This window comes from Ahaetulla prasina, chromosome 1, assembly GCF_028640845.1.
Source record: "Ahaetulla prasina isolate Xishuangbanna chromosome 1, ASM2864084v1, whole genome shotgun sequence".
In the NCBI taxonomy this organism is placed as follows: domain Eukaryota; kingdom Metazoa; phylum Chordata; class Lepidosauria; order Squamata; family Colubridae; genus Ahaetulla; species Ahaetulla prasina.
In genome coordinates this window covers 302963700-302982839 of record NC_080539.1, presented here as the reverse complement: position 1 = coordinate 302982839, position 19140 = coordinate 302963700, and the positions used below count along the sequence as shown (strand labels likewise).

The window sequence follows — 19140 nt, the reverse complement described above, 5'->3', positions numbered from 1 at the left end:
TCAGCATGAATTGAATCCCCAAATCAACCCCAGTTCCAATCACTACATCCTTGTTTTATTATATTTTAACGAACTACATTATTTTGTATTGATTTTCCATCTTCTTCTTTATATATTATCCAGAGTCACTTCAAGAGCGGTGGGACAGATTCCAAAGCTCTAGTAGTTTGATTTTGTTTGCCTTCATTGAGTCACTGAAATTAATACACACTTCAATTCGAACACCGATTTTTTTTACTTGTAATGTAATTCAAAAATGAAAATCACAAGAAACCTTTTGGATTACATGTAATCCTTTCTGTCATTTACTGTGAGCTTTGGTATTTCACTTGAACATGTTAAGTTTTCTTTTATTTTTTTTCCTGCATTCCCTGGGATGTCTTGACACCTATGTGAGAAATTGTCATTGTACTCTAGCATATACCTCCTGTGTGTGTTTGGGGGATATAAAAATAAAATCTTTTTTTTTTAACGGTTACATGGGAACCATTTGGAGATCTTTCTTCTTTATTTTATTAGATTTGTGCGCTGCCCACTTCATCTAGAACAGGGGTGTCAAACTCAATTTCTTTGAGGGCTGCATCAGGATTGTGTTGACCTCGGGAAGGCTGGGGGGGGCATGACCTGGGGTATGGCCAGCTCAGTGTCACTCATGTTGGAGTGCCTGTGGTGACCGGAGCACTCTGCCAGCGAAAACAGGCTCCCAAGCTCTGTTTTCGACTGCAATGGCCTCCTGCAACCCGCTTCCAGCAAAAATGAAGCTCAGGAGGGCCGCCTCTGGGTGAACTCCATTTTTGCTGGTAGAGGCACAGTCAGCTGGTCCTTCGCTGGACCAGGGCAGCCCCACGGGCCAGATCTAAGCACCCCGTGGGCCAGATGCGGCCTGCGGGCCTTGAGTTTGACACCCCTGATCTAGAGGCAACTCTGGTTGGCTTACAAATATTAAACTTTATTTGTAACTAGGACTTTAAAGATGCTCATGGCTTCCAATACTAATATTGTGTTTAAAAACTGCATGTATGTGTTGACTGTTTTCAATTTCGTATTAAAACTCTTACACTTTTTCATTTCAGAATAAAATGGAGGAGTTGTCTGCACTGATCTCAGAAAGCCATGAGGCTAACCATACAATTTTGTTTGGTCATTACCCTACCTCATCAATCATCTCTGTATCTCCAGGGGTACGAACGGCCATGCGGTACTACTTTTATTTATTTATTCTGGAAATATATTAATTGTTTACTTTCTGCTTTTTAAAATAACTCATTCATTTTGTATTAAGGAATAACAAGAAATAATTATTATTTAAATTACATCATTAAGTGGCTAGAAGCTAATATTTCTAACAATAATAATTCTTCATGTTTCAATGCCCTTCCCTAAGCAAATGAAAGGCATTAAGAAGATCTCTTTTCCCAGGACATCCAATGGACAAATCAAAACCACAGTCTCTTCTCCTGCTCGGTTTACAGAGACTTATTCAACATGTTACAAGGCAGTACAGACAAATTTGTCAATCCTCTACTATCCTTTGACATCATCTCCTTCATAATTTATAACATTGCCATGTTCTGAGCAATAATGTGTAAAACCTGCCCGGTACTGACAGCCACATGAAGCTAGTCAAGCTCGGTATAGTTCAGTCTACACCGAGGGTATTGGTCTCCTCTCAGTTTTACAGCTTTTGTTGACCCCACTTTTTCTTTTCATCTTTTTAGGTAGCAGAGTATGAATTTTGGATTCATTTGTAGCTTTGAATTCCCCATCTTTTAATTCTGTAGTTCTACTCCTTTCAATAGTTAAACATAGTTGTTGTTGTTGTTGTTATTATTATTATTATTATTATTATTATTATTATTATTATTCCTGCTAAACTCCTGGTTTTTTTTAATAGAATTTACAATGGTAAAAGTTCCTAGTAAAGAGATTATATGCTATGCATTAACAATATATTTTGCTTTGATTAGTTTTGCCTTAGTTTATTTGTGTGGGCATTTCCATACATTGGGAGGCCTGATGCCTGTCCTTCATACTCGTCATCCTGATGGGACTTTAGAACTGGAGTTGGGAGACTGGAAGACTAGTAGGAAGTAAGTAAATGTCCAGTGCTAAGGCAATATTTATTTCTTTTCTATTTTCTGTCATTTCTCAGTGCCTGGAAGCTGTAGGGGTCTGGACGAGGGAGAACAAGCTTCAGCTGAACCTCAGCAAGACAGAGTAGTTGTGGGTGCAAGGGACCTCAGGATCCAGTTCTTTATCATTTTTAGTTCTGGATGGGGTTGCACTACCCCCGACAGACCCAGTATGCAAACTGGAGATTCTTCTGGACTCATGACTCCTGCTTGAAGAGCAGGTGGCAATCATGATTAGAAGGGTTTTTGTGCAACTTTGTGTTGTGCGCCAGTTGTGCCCTTACCTGGATTATGAGGGACATGGTAATTTATGTCCTAATCTTCTCTTGGTTGGATTACTGCAATGCGGTCTATATGGGGCTACCCTTGAAGAGTATTCAGAAGCTACAGCAGGTGCAGAAAATTCAGCAGCATGCACAGTTCTGTAGGCCCCTAGAGTGGCACATATAACACTGCTGTTGCCCGGCCCAAGGTTGACTCAGCCTTCCATCCTTTATAAGGTAGGTAAAATGAGGACCCAGATTGTTGGGGGGGCAATAAGTTGACTTTGTAAAAAAATATACAAATAGAATGAGACTATTGCCTTATATACTGTAAGCCGCCCTGAGTCTTCGGAGAAGGGCGGGATATAAATGTAAACAAAAAAAAAAAAGCTGCATTGGTTACCAGTTTGCGTCTCAGTCCAGTTCAAGGTGTTGGTTATTACTTTTAAAGCCCTATATTGCGTGGGTCAAGGATATCTGAAGAGCCATCTCATCCCAAAGGGTGAAAACTCACCCCATTCCTGCGAGCAGAAGAGGTCTGCTATGGACCCCATCTGCTAAGAAAATCCAGTGGGCATTTTCAGCGAAGAGTCTTTTTCGCTGTGGTCCCTTCTGTATCACCAGAAGGGAAAACTTTCCCACCTATTTGGCCTTCCAGGATATCAAAACATGGCTTTGCTAACTGGTTTGAGGCCATGAGGGAGGCCCTCACCACTGGAGATGGCTAACAAGATAAGACGACCTCATCCCTGTACCATCTCTTGGTTCCTTTTTTAAAAAAATAATTAAAAAAAACTTGTTTTCAATTTATCTTTTCATGCTTTGTAAGCCACCCAGAGTCACCTGATCAAGGAGCTGGGAGGCACATAACAATTAATAAAATACATAAATAAATATCTTAATTCTGGGCTTCTATTGTTTAAGATGTTCCTTGTTAATTAAAATTTTATTTTAATTGTTGAATATCAGGTATCGGATTCTTGCTTTTGATCATGACCTCTTCAGTTTTGCTGACCTGAAATTTGAAGAATGGCCTGTAGTTCTTATCACCAATCCTAAATCATACCTTTATAGTAGCTACGCTCATGAACCACTGCAGAGAATTCTTCATTCTACCCATATTAGGTAACTTACGTGTTTTGAAACATATGGAAATCTTATAGAACTATTAGCAATGATGTGGGGACTAACTTGCCAGTCATCCTGTCACCAGTCCAATTAATCACTGTTGCAGTTGCTTGCATCACCTGTGCTGCAAAGTCTAAATATCTCAGCTAACTTTCTCATTGCTTCTGTATTGCTTTTTTAAAAAATGTAAAAAATAGAGAAAGCATAATGGCTCAATTAGTATAGGACTTATCATGGAGGATGGTGGAATAGTTAAATCCTTCATGCCCACAATTCTTTGCATGCTGTGAATGATGAAAAAGACTGAAACAACAGACAAGTTTCTTCTGGAGCAGCTCTGCTTTGTCAGTGCTCTAGAACAGGGGTCACCAACCTTTCAGACCTCAGGGACCACCAAATTCATAATTTTAAATCCCGCGGACCACTAATATGATTTTTAAAAAAAAGATAAATAGTATTTAGTACAGTATAAAAAAATGCAAATAATCTTTCTGTGGACCATTAAAATTTTCTTGCGGACCGCCAGTGGTCCACGGACCACCAGTTGGTGACCACTGCTCTAGAAACCCACCTTTCTTCTGGCAAAATAATGATAGTTGCTTTGCCCAGCAACAAAATATCTAATTTTGGACAACAAATTAAAACCATGGCTCATAGCCTGGATTGAAATCACACACAAAGTCAAATACAAAATTGCTTAACACATATAAGCATGGGGAGTGACTAGGTTTATGCAACATGCTGTGCTCTGATTTGTTTTTCCATGTTTTATTGAATACAGCATAGTGGGCTGGGTTTACTTTACTTTTATTTTTATTTTATTTATTTATTTGTCAAGCATATATAAGATAACAGATAAAAGTATAAACATGATTATGAATACATGAAATGGATACAAATAAAAAGGGACATTAGGACAGGGACGGTAGACATGTTGGTGCACTTATTTGGTGCACCCTTGCAGACCTCTTAGGAATGGGGTGAGATCAACAGTAGGCAGTCTAAAGATAAAGTTTTGGGGGTTTGGGGAAAAAACCACAGAGTCAGGTAGTGCATTCTAGGCATTGACCACTCTGTTGCTAAAATGTTTTCTGTAATCAAGTTGGAGCGGTTTACCTTGAGTTTGTATCTATTGTGTGCTCGTTGAAGCTGACAGGTAGGATATTGTGCAGTCACTTTGTTCTCTCTGTTTTACACAAAACACTGCGAAGAAGAACTTGCATAACTTGAATCAGAATCTGTAGTTAAGAACATAGTTAGATTCCATTGGTGCTTTTAGATTCCACTTTTGACTGCAAAGGTTCAAATTGTAAAAGAAGGTGAACTTTAGCAAAAATTCATTTAATTGGAAGGTAACAGTCTTACAAAGAAGTACTACATTTGTATTGTTAATTCAGAGAAGAATACCATAGAAATATGGTTCTTTCCATCCAGTATGACACTGTCTCAAACAATAATAAAATTTGAAATTATTTTTATCACCTCATTTATCTGTCAGAATGTACTGATTATACAAGTGAGCAAATGGATGGAAAAAATCCTGGAGTTATGCTGCCCTGCATTCTTCTTTCACTGCACTGATGTTTCTAACTACATTTTTATTTTATATCTGTTTTCCAAACAGCCATTCTACAAATTCTAGCCTTTATTGATCATAGTTCAGACTATAATGAGATAGCAAATTGTTTTAAATACTTCAGTAAGGGTAATAAGTTTTTCTCCTATACACTACATATAAACATAGTGGCTTTTAATTTAAGCATACAGTATGTGTATGATCATTTGACGGCCGTCTCCAGGAGAGCTTTCTACCAGGTTCGCCTGGTGCGCCAGTTGCGCCCCTTTCTAGACCGGGATGCCCTATGCACGGTCACTCACGCCCTCGTGACGTCTCGCCTGGATTACTGCAATGCTCTCTACATGGGGCTCCCCTTGAAGGGCATCCGGAGGCTGCAGTTAGTCCAGAATGCGGCTGCGCGGGTGATAGAGAGAGCCCCTCGTGGCTCCCGTATGACACCTATCCTGCGCAGACTGCACTGGCTACCTGTGGCCTTCCGGGTGCGCTTCAAGGTGTTGGTAACCACCTTTAAAGCTCTCCATGGCATAGGGCCGGGTTACTTACGGGACCGCCTACTGCTACCAAATACCTCCCACCGACCCGTGCGCTCTCACAGAGAGGGACTCCTCAGGGTGCCGTCAGCGAGGCAATGTCGTCTGGCGACGCCCAAGGGAAGGGCCTTCTCTGTGGGGGCTCCCACCCTCTGGAACGAACTACCCCCAGGACTTCGTCAACTTCCGGACCTCCGAACCTTCCGTCGCGAGCTTAAAACACACTTACTCATCTGCGCAGGACTGGACTAGATTTTAAATTTATTGGTTTTAAATGGGTTTTATTATTTATATTGTTTTAACAATTCGGCCTTTTTAGAATAAGTTTTTTAATTCTTATTTTAATCTGTATTTATATGTTTTTATTTGCCTGTGAACCGCCCTGAGTCCTTCGGGAGAAATGTGATCAATAAATAAATAAATAAATAAATAAATAAATAAATAAATAAATGTGTGATATCATTAATAAGTCCTACTATATTCTTGTACTTAGAATTTTGGCCTTCTCTCCTTCTCCTATCAAGTTTGTCAAGATCATGATTGATGACATTTATCTTGGAGATGCTATTCAGGTGTCTGGACCTCTCTATGTTCTGAAATGGTTCCCCCAAAACTACAGTCAGGGATTTCATCAGATAGCTGTAACTGTCGAGGTGAGTTTTCTGCTATAATTCATCATTCTATCATATGTTTGGGAGAAAAAAATGCATTTGGCAGAATCTCTGCTTTTCTATGATTATTCAGTGGGTAACCTTCTGTCTTCCAGCCTTTCTAAGTAGGAGCAGTAGACATAGTATAAGGATAGGTATGTTTCAACAACATGATATTTATAGTCACCAATATATTCACAGATGCTTCTAAACACTCAACAGGCTCCATAGTCGAGTTTATTTTTAAAACATTATTTTAATATGAAAAATTAAATGGGAAGCTAGCATGCTGCAGAGCACCAACCTCAAACAATACTCTTTCCAAAATAAAAATATCCCCAATATATTGCAGAGCTTTCTCAGAGCTCTGGATATTGCAAAAAAAGGAGGAGGAAGAGAGAGGAGAAGGAGATTCATGTAGGAAGATGATAGCAGCCTCTCACTAGCAATAGCCCTTAGACTTATATACCACCTCATAGTGCTTTTCAGCACACTCTGAGCGATTTACAAATGTCAGCATATTGCCCCCAACAATCTGGGTCCTTATTTTACTGACATCAGAAAGATAGAGAGCTGAGTCAACCTTCAGCTGGTCAAGATCGAACTCCAGGCAATGGGCAGAGTTAGCCTGCAATAGCTGCATTCTAATCACTGCGCCACTATGACTCCTTCTGGTAAATGGATATTTTCTGACTGGGCAAGCCACCTTAGCAGGCATTTTATGATAATACCTTCAATGTGCTTTCAAATGATTTCGCTACCCCAAACAATTGGGAAAACCTACCATTCCGGAAAAGAATGAGAAAGAAAATGTAAACAATGACTGGCATTGTCTCAAAATTCCCTGACAGAACAATTAAACAACTTGTTTCCAGAAGTTGTAAATGCTCCAACACTGGAAGTTTTAAAGAAGAGATTGGATAATCATTTGTCTGAAGTGGTGTAGGGTTTTCTACTAAGCAGGGAGTTGGACTAGAAGTTCTCCAAGGTCCCTTCCAGCTCTGTTATTCTATTCTGTTCTGTTCTGTTCTGTTCTGTTCTGTTCTACTCTACTCTACTCTACTCTACTCTACTCTACTCTACTCTACTCTACTCTACTCTACTCTACTCTACTCTACTCTATTCTATTCTATTCTATTCTATTCTATCCAATCCACTCCACATATTTAAACAATGAATAACAAGAACCTTAAGTATGCAAGTCTGCCATTAGAATATACCTTAGTTGTTAAAATGGATACTTTATTAATAGCTATTAGTTGCTTTCCTGTAATGCCATATTGTATCAAAGAACAGAAGTACAAGAAATGGATGGAGGCATGTAGAAATCTAGGGGTGGTGTTACTAGGGTAGGGAATATTAGAAAAAACGTAGTGTTGAAAATCCAGTCATTTTCAAAGGAAGTAAGGTAGGCTGATTATTGGAGGAGAGGGAGGTGCTGAGAAGATTGGCAGGTATGTCCAAGGACCATCAGGGACTGTATGAACTTATGTGAATAAGAGTAGGCGTTGCTAGAATAGAGGCTTGGTGGGCTAATGGTTTGATTAATAGCAGATCTATGGAAAGATGAGGCCTGGAAACCCAATTTGTATAAAATGGCAGATTGATTTAACAGAAATCTCCTCTTTGGGTGGGGATACATGTGGCGGGGTGGGGGGAGCTAAAAAAATAAAAAATGGAACATAGTACCTAAAAGTTTATTAATCCTTGTTTTGGTCCTGTTTTTAGGATAGCAGTGGTAGAAGTGCCACTCAGCTTCATACATTTGCTATGCAGGAAAACCTTTCTCTTAAATTTGATCTTTTGGCATCTTGGCTTCTTCTTACTGACCATTATATATGGGTAAGTATTCGTTCAGATAGGAATGAACAATAGATGGATGGATATAATAGCAGATTATGGTTTACAACCATTTGTTTAGTGACTGTCGAAAGTTACAACAGCATTGATAAAAGTGACTTACAACTGTTCCTCGCACTTAAAATTGTGTAAGTCAGGAGGGTTGGGGCCAACCTCTCTCTGGGAGATAAGATGTTCCAGAGGGCAGATACGACAGCAGAGAAAGCCCTTTTCCTGGTACCCACCAGTTAGAATAATTGGGCCAACGGAGCAGCTGCAAGCCTCCTCTGCTGGCACAGGTGGGCGGGGGTGGCAATCCCAGTGGTAATCACCAATATCTTACACCAGGAACCAAACTGGCATGGATGGAAAACCCTTATTACTTATTGTATAAAAACTTACTTATTGTACACCATCCAGAGTCACCTTGTTTTAAGACGGGCAGCCATATAAATCTATACATTTGATGATGGATGGATGGATGGATGGATGGATAGACAGACAGACAGACAGACAGACAGATCAACATTATTATATTTGGATGCGACAGCTAGTAGAAAATCTGGTGGCCTATGCTGTGGTGGTTGTATCTCTGTATACTTGGATGATCCTGTTACTTTTGGAGCTGCACTGGCTGCTGATTGGCTTCTGTATGCAACCCAAGGTGCCGGTTGTGACCTGTGAGGCTCTGGAACAGGTTATCCAAAAGCCTGCCTTCTATGGGATCATCGGTGGTCTCTGAGTTTGGTTGTTTGCTTGCAGAGTTTTCATTACCCAACTAGGTAACTTCATCAGTGCAAGTGAGTGTGTGGTTTGCTTTTGATTTAAATACAGTGGTCTGCCTGGCCATTTTTGGTGGGGGTTTTCTTGGTAGTTTCTTGATTAGGGTATATTGTTTTCTATTTGATTGTCTGGTGGCAGTTCCTGCTTACAGTATATCGGGTTTTGACAGCAGGAGAGGTTGTATTCTGGTCTTTTCGTTTCCTTCCTAACTTTTTTGTTATCTCTAGGAAATCCTTTGTGGTACAGGAGAGAAGTAGCTCCCGTTTATATATTTGTTAATAATAAAGAAAGCTAGTTAATAGTAGCTGATCTTTTTATTTTTCATTTTCAAAATATATCATACTGCTTTTGACTTTTTTTTTTTCAGGTACGAACGCTCTTTATATTAACAATTATATTTCAAGTTGCTTTGCTGATTTTTTTCCGGTTTCGAGCAAAACCTAAATTTAAAAGTAAGAGCAATTATGTTGATCCTTTTTTCCTTTTTTCCCTCTCCATTTCATTTTTCTTCGTTCACACCTAATGGCATATTGAAAAAAATTATGGAAGAGGGATTCAGTTCTCTCAGTAATTGTCCAGATTAAGTCTCTGAAGACTGAACAGGATGAACCTAAAGTTACTATTGTGGGAAAAACCAGCAAAAGAAAGATGTAGCTCAGTAACAGGCTGGATTCAACTGGAGGCTGCAGAGAAAAATATTACAGAGAAAAATTCACAGTGCCTCTTACTCAGAGAGATAGTTGACCCGCTCATTGGCCCCAGAGTGGAGGGTATGCAGCCTGCCCTATGTTTCACAGGGCAACATGCACACAAACACAGAAGTAGTCCTGGCAAAGAGCAGAAACACAGAGACACAACATGTTATTTTGTTACATACAAGAAAACATAGTCCCTTCTGTATTTGGCAACTGCTGATAAAGAATTCCAGAAGCCATGCTCAGCATACTTGCCATACTATGTTTTTTTATATACAGTATATGAATGGAATGCTTTAAACAACATTCCAAGTGAATTTCTATTTGAAACTCTCACAGGTCTTAGTTGTCATTGAGGATCTTTTAATTTGCCCAGAGCCGATTATAATATCAGTAATGGTGGCAGTAACATTGGTGTACACAGTTGAAATGAAACTATTTTTTAAAGAAAAATTGTCTCGTGCCTATGTCAGTCCCTACATTGCCCCAAATATGGAAGTTAGATATTAATTAGAAGTTGTACTCAGCTAGCCTCCTTTGTACTTCCAGAATTTTGTTCCTGCAAAATTTGGGCAACATGACAATGGGACAAACATCAGCAGGTCATTTGTGATTATTTCATAGCTACAGTATTCTCTCGTATAGGCTGATGTTATCTAATAAGAATATTCTTAGAAAACTGATGACACCATTTGAGTTGGGCTAGTTTTTAATCACATAAAGTAGCTATTAGATTCTAGTATCAGAATAATTCATTTTTAAATATTAGGATAAATATTAGGATTTCTCTTATTTTTATTCGTGATATGTTTATGGTATTCACATCTAAATATTTAAATACCTAAGCGGGGGCGGTTGTATTGTACATCTTGAATTGATATGGAGAAATCTATTTAGGACATTGTATTTTATTATTACAATTTGTTAGATTTCTATATATCTTTCCTTCAGGAATTCAAAGCAATGTATGTTGCACTCCTCTAATTTTTCCTCACAATAATCTGTGAGGTTAACTGAATTGAGAATGATTGCTTCAAAATCACTTGAATAATTTTTGTGGCTAAGAATAGACTTAAACTAGATTGTATCTAATTCTATTCTAATACTGTACCTTCTAGAACAAGTGGAACACTGGTTCTAATCCAACTTTTCACTAGCTGTTGTTGATGTGTCACTTTCTAAATTTGTGACCTGGTATGTTTTCAGCAGTAGCAAGCAATAATTTTGAACTGAGATTATGTTATTGTTTTAGAACCTCCGGGTGTGGCAGTACGAACCTCTTTTTCTCTTCATGTCCTGAGCAAAATAGATTTATTCTTCTACTCGTTTCTGATGTTGAATTTATATACTGTTCTAGGTAAGTGCAAAGAATGCGAAAAGCAGTTTATTAATTTTTAAAGACTTTATTGCAAAACATTTTAATAGGGTTCTAAATGAAAAAATAGTGAATTCTTACAAATATAACCATTTGAACCATGCATTGGCATAATTTAGATTTTAAAAACCCAAACAGTTCATAATATTTAAAAAAAACAGAAAAACCTCCTTCTAGTAGCACTCAGCTTCTGATAATTTCATGGACACATAATGTACAGTAGTCCTCGTCTTACAACCAGAATTGAGACCAACATTTCTGTTGCTAAATGAGATACTTGTTCAGTGAGTTTTGCCCCATTTTACAACCTTTCTTGCCACAGTTCTTAAGTGAATCACTGCAGCTGTAACATGGTTGTGAAGTGAATCTGGCTTCCCCATTGATTTTGCTTGTCAGAAGGTCGCAAAACTTGATCACCCTGGGATGCTGAAACAGTCATAATTATGAGTCAGTTGCTAAGCATCTGAATTTTGATCATGTGACCATTGGAATGCTGCAATGGTTATAAGTGTGAGAATGGTTATATAACTCACTTTTTCCAGTGCCGTTGTAACTTCGAACTGTCAGAAAAAGAACTGTTGTAAGTCGAGGACTACCTGTAGACTATGGATAATAGATTGTTTTCTTGACTGCAGTATAGGAACAGTTGACTCTTGCTCTTTTCCAGGATAGTTTTTCAGCTTCTCAGTCTATTTTATAGTCCTGTAATTTTCTGAAAGCCCTCCATTCAATTCGTTTAATCTGTTAATTCAAGATCTAACTAGTCTTTCTCTTATGCTTAACTGATACATGTGAAATGATTTCTTAGGCACTACATACCAAGAAGAAATAAAAATGGTGAGCTTTGTATGCAGTAGTTTGCCAAGGATTCCTGGGTATAGGATTATTGAGAAGCATACACGGGTAGTCCTGTACTTACGACTATTAATTTAATGACCATTTGAAGATACGACAATGCTAAAAAGTGACTGGTGACTAGTCCTCACACTTACAACCATTGCAGTTTCTCTGCAGTCACTTGATTTGCTTAATGACCACAGTGATCTGCTTAATAACCATGACAAAAAAATTCATAAAATTGCATACGACTCACTTTACAATCATATTGCGTAGCTTTGGTCCCAGTTGTGGTCATAAATTGGGGACTGTCTCTTGTCAGGCTTTGCACTGATAAAAATTTAATAAATAATAATAAAAATAACAATAATAAAGTGATACCCATTGTCATCGGGGCACTTGGTACCATGTCCAAGAATTTTATAAGATACATGAACAAATTGCAGCTTCCTGCAATAACACTAGTGGAACTGCAAAAAACTGTGCTACTTGGTACATCGTACATCTTAAGAAGTTAGGGCTTAGGGCTCCTGGTGGCTCATCAGGCTAATGCAGCCTGTTATTAACAGCAACTGCCTGCAATATTGCAGGTTCAAGTCCCACCAGGCCCAAGGTTGACTCAGCCTTCCATCCTTTATAAGGTAGGTAAAATGAGGACCCAGATTGTTGGGGGGCAATAAGTTGACTTTGTATATAGTATACAATTGGATGAAGACTATTGCCTGACATAGTGTAAGCCGCCCTGGAGAAGGGCGGGATATAAATGCAAATTAAAAGAAAAAAGAAAAAAAAAAGAAGGTACTTGGTTGATACCTAGGACACTAGCAGCAACCCATATCAACCATTAGCACCAGTCAATGGTAGTTGTGATGCATTTTTGAATGTTCAGTTGACTAAGTTTCATATTTAATGAATAAAATAATAATAATAATAATAATAATAATAATAATAATAATAATAATAATAATAATAATAATAATAATAATAATAATAATAATAGTAAAAGCATCCTTGCTCAAAACTGAGATGTTTCTGATAATTTTGCTCGAATCTTCACTCTTTATATTTTTCAATATTACAGTTTGCTGCTTTTGATGGAGCTTCTAATGTATCTCTGTTTTTTAGAATAGAATAGAATAGAATAGAATAGAATTTTTTTATTGGCCAAGTGTGATTGGACACACAAGGAATTTGTCTTGGTGCATATGCTCTCAGTGTACATAAAAGAAATTGATTTGGCCACTGAGTCCATGACAGAAGTGATGGCCAAATCCACATTTCTTAATCGTATCTATTTATTGGAACACAGCGTCTGTTTAGAAACGCTTATTTTGAGAGTAAAAGTTATATTTTAAAATATTTGTATTTGTATATTGTAAAGTTTGTGATTTCTCTTACAAAACTCAAAGAAATAATAACATATATAAACATTTTTACAATCCTGTATGTCTAATTTTAAAAACCTTACTCACTAAATTCACCCATCACAATAATCACAATAATGTGGTTGGTTTGGTTCTGATTCAACTTGATGAACAAACCATTTCCATTGGAGTTTAAAAATCATACTATATAATATTGTGCCCAAGGCATAGTTTGATATGTGAATTAATTAACTGAATAGATTATACTGATCAAATGGCATTATTTACAGGAGTTAGTTACCTGCATGGATCTTTTTGTCCTAGTGATTATTAGCAAGGATTTCAAACTGGAAAAATATTTATTTAACACTCTGGATCAATGGTGAAATCCCAATTTTTTTTACTACTGGTTCTGTGGGCGTGGTGTGGCGTGGTGTGGCTTGTTGGGAGTGGCATGGTAGGTGTGGCAGGGGAAGGATACTGCATAATCCCCATTCCCACCCCACTCTGGGGCCAGCAAGAGGTGGAATTTGCTGATTCTCCGAACTACTCAAAATTTCCGCCGGTTCTCCAGAATCTGGCAAAACCTGCTGGATTTCACCCCTGCTCTGGCTATGCTTAATATAATACAATTTTTCTCCCTATCAGGACCCTGGTTCATTGGTGAGCTTGTAGAGGGCCATGTGGGTGCCTGCTTTTCCTTTGGGTTAATTGTTAATGGCCAGTTCTTTGAAGGCAGCTCAACCTTCCTTGTTGGAATTTTACAGGTAGGACTCCCAGCATAGTTTTTGATAACAATTTTCTGATCTTTTTTTTCCCAATAATTAAATATGTTACAAGATTTTTTAAAAAACCTTAGAGACAGCATTGCTTGTTAATATGATTATAGCAAGCTTCCAGTAGTACATTTAGTAGACTATTCAGATTTATACAATTTCTTCAGAACAAATTTAACTTTCCATGTAATTTTTAATTCCATAGCATAATGTTGGAGTAGCTATGTATTTGTTTAGAGCAGGGATGTCCAAACTTGGCCCCTTGAAGAGTGGTGGACTTCAGCTCCCAGAATTCCCCAGCCAGCAACTTGCTCATATTTATAGCTTATGCTGGCTGGGGAATTCTGGGAGTTGAATTTCACCCCTCTTCAAGGGGCCAAGTTTGGACACCCCTGGTTTAGAGCTTATGTTTCCCTCCCTTTTCTGCCTTTTGACAGTAAGATTGCCATGGCACTTATTTATTGCCATGGCACTTATTTATATTTATTTACCAAAAAAAAAATCACACAAAAACCGTAATGACAGACAAAAGAACTGAGACCTATATTACAAATATTTGTAGCGGGAAAGCCAAGTATTGGACAAAATAAAAACATTTTGGCAATTTACCAATAGCTTAAAGAGGGACCAATAAATCTACCAAGGAAGTAAGTCTTGCTACTTCTGTCAAGAGATTCTTTCCTGTGTCCCTGCTAACCCACTTGTGGATGCAAATGACAGCCCCATTTTAGTAAAATGCAGGGCAACTATAAATAGCCAAGCATACTACAGAGGAGGGGGAAGTCAGCTTTGTCAAGGGGGCAGGGTAAATGGGAAATGAAAGGCAACCATTTGGGCCCCACACCTCCAGGCTGCACTTCTTGTAATCCTGAAAAAGGAGACACACTTTCAAGTAATTGGGCCCTAGTCCTTATAGCCATGATGGCACGTGTGCCAGAGGTGGCACGCAGCCCCCTCTCTGATGCATGTGAGCCATTGCCTCAGTTCAGCTCCACTGCGCATGCGTGTGTACCTCCTGCTGGCCAGCTGCTCTTCGGGTCTCTGCCGTGAATGCGTGCAGAGGGACACACACATGCAAGTATGGGGCGAGGCCCATGCGGGAGGTCTACATGCTCATGCATGGGAGCAGGGCGTATGCAGGGGGCACGCACATGCGTGGGGGGGCGCATGCACAGGAACAGTGCATGCATTGCATTTTGGGAGTTCGGACATGGGCGCTTTGGGCACTCAGTCCAGAAAAGGTTAGCCATCACTGCCTTATAGGATTTTATAATCTCCTGCATTTCAAGACATATCCACAGATCAGTCACTGAAGTTCAAATAAGGGAATAAATAAATAAATGTGAAATGGGCCTGATTGTTGCAGCTTTACACAAGAAGAAATTTTGAACATTTGTCAGAACAGTTCCACAGAGAGAATTTTATGGACATCTCCCTGAATAAATAGATTTGCTTGAGGCTTGATCTGCTTTTTCCATTTTATCTCATATGAAGATCTGTTGATACTGCTAAAGTTCTATTTTGAAATTGTATTTCTGTATATTAAGCCAACTTTCTGTATTTTCCTAGTGGAAAAACCTTTTGTAATTGCAGATTTTATTTGACTTGGGGACAGCTATAACCTCATTTTTTTTTTATTGTTTAAAAGTTAATTATAGGTCATTTTGAGGAGTCCTTGGTGCTCTCTGAACTTGGTTGTTTTCTTGCAGATGTTTCATTACGCAAACAAGGAAACATCGTAACAAGATGTTACCTAGTTTGGATAATGAAACACATGCAAGAAAACAACCAAGCTCAGAAAGCACTCATTTCAATTCTGAGTTACAAATATTCTCCTTTATTGGTAGGTCATTTTTTCCCCAAACTCGGCAACTTTAAGTTATGAGAACTTCAACTCCCAGAATTGAAGTCCACAGCCGCGCATCTTAAAGTAGCCAAGTTTGAAAAACAGTGATGTAGGCTAGTTTCCTGCCATGGGCCCACAGCACCCGCTACCTTTTTGTTGTGATCAACAGAACTTCCTGGTGAGAAATATGAATGAGCTTCTCTTTCACAAGTATTTTTAATTCCCCACTATTTGACAATAAATTCATCAATTCTTTTTTTAATATATATGATAAATGGTTTTCAGAGTGTGCTAAATCCACAAGTGTTCTCCCACTGAAGTGTGTAACATATTGTTTAATATATGAGGGTATAATTTTTTAAAAATTGATGCTTTTCAGCTTATTGTAAAATTCTGAAGTTCATAGTATACAAAACTGAAAGATAAAATTTAGATAGGGCAATGTTTTAACTGTTCCAGGAAGAAAGTGGCTATTTATTGTCGAATTTGCTAGTTTTCTTAGTTACCAGCTTAGTTACAGCTTAGTTAGTATAGCTAGATGAAACCTTGCTATAAGAGGCTGAGATCTTGTCAATCATGCAAGGAAAACCAGACACGGAACATGGCCAGATGAGCTAATGCTACTTCATTGTAAAGTTACAGCCTGTCATTCCTATATACTATTACAGATCTACTATATGTACATTTTATTTATGGCTTCATGTGCCAAGTATTCAGAGTAATTTTATGTATTTATATTTCTGCATGTGCTCTGAGAATGTTTTTGTTTGATAGGTGTTATTTTTCAACTTACCACTGATGGCGTACACATGTTGGTGCCTATTGCTGCGTTGCCAAGGCCAGTGTTTTCGTTCTCATCTGTATCTCATCAAACCATATTGGACTGTGCCAATCCATTTAATCATGTCACTTCTATTTTACTGGCAAGTCTTTTCCTGTTACTTCTTACTGAAGACATATGGAACGCTTTCTTTTTTTTTCTCTCCAATGAAAACTTGGGTTGTTGCACTAACCCTCTTCCTGGTCTACAGAATTTGGGCAATGGAATCTATTTTGCTGAGAACTTTTATGGTAGATATGAAGAACTACCAAACTTCCTGATGCTTCCTTTTTTCAGGAGCCTGAAGTATATGTTCACTTAAACTGTTAAGTGATAAAGCTGTGAACTACTTCCAGTTTGTATGTCTTATGTTCTGATTGCATAGACAATGAAGGTTCAGGATTGCCATGAAACCACTTCTGTGCTGCTCTGTGACACTATTTGCCTCAGGAACTGCTTTATTATATTTATATTAATACTGATTTTGACATCATACTGTTTTAATTCTAGACAAAATTTATGGACTATTGTAATGTTTTGTAATTGTTTCTACTTTTGTGTGTTTCTCTATCAGATGATTTATCTAAACATGGGATATTTGCCCTTTGCCGAATTGTAACTTACTCAGCCCTAATTGAAGGCCTGTTAAGTCATGTCAATCACCTTTGCCCATTTTCCTTTTCAAACTCAGTCCTTTCCCCAACTCGAGTCTCCATTTTTTAAAAAATGTTTTTCAAACTGTCCTGGGTTTTAACAAAAGTTCTGTAGTTTTTGTTTATATATATTTTACTGTAACAGATTTCATGACAAGAAAAAATATAATTGCTTTGGATATTATTTATAACAAGAGTCTGTAATTTCTGAGTTGTTAGTATGATGCCCAAAATGATTGCAATAGACGTGCCCGTTAAGACTCGTAATCAGAGTTAATGAAAGGCATTGTCTTTGCTTCAGGTATATCCTCTCTACTTCCCATCTGTCTTCAGAATCAGAGTACGCTGTGCAGACTTGGCCATGTGACTTACAAACTGAATTAAAACTAAACTGTTTTATTTTGATTTAGCATATTGTGTGAACTTAACAAATAAGTGGGTTTTTTTTCAAATAATTAATGCTTAAACAAACCATATAGGTAAAAGCTATGGTTTAATATATGAATTCAAATAAAAATGAAAATGTTTGTGCCTTCTGCACACTTGTATATGGAAGATAGCTTTATGTCAAATTCCTGCTGGTTTCCTCTAGTAATTTCAGGTAGGCAGGAATCTACTAAAATGCACATGATTTCTTGTAAAGTTTTCTGGATTATTGCCAGTATTAATGTTGCAAATGTATTACTTAGATCAATGTAGCTTATTAGCAATTGGTTGCTGTGGGATATTGCTGATTTTCTTGGTTCATGACTATTATGCTGAATGAGATCGCAATGAGATTGAAATAAAATGTGTTCTTCAGTTTTGTCATGCAGGAACTGAGATAATCAGTAAAAAATAGAATGTGCTGCATCTTGTTAAAAAATGAATGCAGAAAATATAGTTTTTGCTATACTTATAAAGTATTTGCTATACTTATATGAAAATGAGTCAATTATAGAACTATACGTGAATAAAATGAGCACCTACTGATAATACTGATAACAGCGCCGGAGGAAGACCCGCGGGTCCAGCGGACACCCCTCCACTATTTACCATCTTTATAACATCCCTACCATCGTGCCTCTCCTCTTTCTTCCTTAGCCCACCCCAGGTCGTTTGTATGGGGTGGTGAACTGACTGAGTCAGCGGTTTTGTCATCTACCGCACATGGATTATCTCGAACTATTTCCCATCAGGACAGACTGGTCATGGTCATTTTATCATCTGTTATGACTTTTGTTGCCAACTTGACCAGCCCAGGATGGGCCTTGCCCGGACCGTCTCAGTGATGCGAACATTTACTGCGGCTGACCTTCTTGCCCTGCGAGATGCCCCTCTCTCGCGGGTCTGGCCCTCCAGATTATCGAGGGCCCACCTTGAGGACGGGCTTTGGAGTCCCGAGAGGTGGCATGCGAAAAATAGGAGGCTTAGGGGTTTTTTAATTGGCTGTTTTAATAGATTTTTAAGGGAGTTTTAAAGGGATTTTAAGGGGAAGGAAACCGGCGGGCTTGGGTTGGGGGTGGGAGGAAGGGGTGGGTGTTGGGGTAACCCGTCGGGGAGTCAGTTCCTGCACATGCTCGTGGCGGGGTTGGTGGGTCCGAGGTCATGGGGAGTCGGTGTTCCATTGGTGGAGGGTGGTGCTATTTCCACGGTAAGGGGAGGGGCAGATATGGCGGAAGTGGGGCTCATATCGTGTTAGGGGTGCGCTCGATGCTTACAGGCGATCGCGCCCGAGCCCTCAAACTTCTCCCGTTCCCGGATGGTCAGGATCCTCAGGGCCCTGGCCTTGGCTGATGTTATGCAATGCACGGTCCGTGGCCAATAAGGCCCCCTAATTCACGATCTTATTCAGGGGTGCCGCGGACCTTATGGGCGCATGGAGACCTGG

The 19140-nt window shown here is 38.7% G+C and overlaps 1 protein-coding gene across 4 annotated transcripts in view; it reads left to right on the top strand.

The window, feature by feature from the left end:
- Positions 1-18710, top strand: part of TMEM62 (transmembrane protein 62) — a 29125-nt gene extending 10415 nt beyond the window's left edge. For 3 of the 4 annotated variants that reach the window (XM_058161970.1, XM_058161973.1, XM_058161974.1), the window contains 9 exons: positions 1074-1198; positions 1968-2090; positions 3365-3520; positions 6126-6285; positions 8011-8124; positions 9272-9356; positions 10852-10956; positions 13824-13942; positions 16572-18710. In XM_058161970.1, coding sequence (XP_058017953.1) covers positions 1074-1198; positions 1968-2090; positions 3365-3520; positions 6126-6285; positions 8011-8124; positions 9272-9356; positions 10852-10956; positions 13824-13942; positions 16572-16898 — 1314 coding nt within the window. In that variant the 3' untranslated portion in view covers positions 16899-18710. The remainder of the gene's footprint in view (positions 1-1073; positions 1199-1967; positions 2091-3364; positions 3521-6125; positions 6286-8010; positions 8125-9271; positions 9357-10851; positions 10957-13823; positions 13943-16571) is intronic. The other variant, XM_058161971.1, reaches the window with a different exon arrangement.
- The last annotated feature ends 430 nt before the right edge of the window (positions 18711-19140 follow it).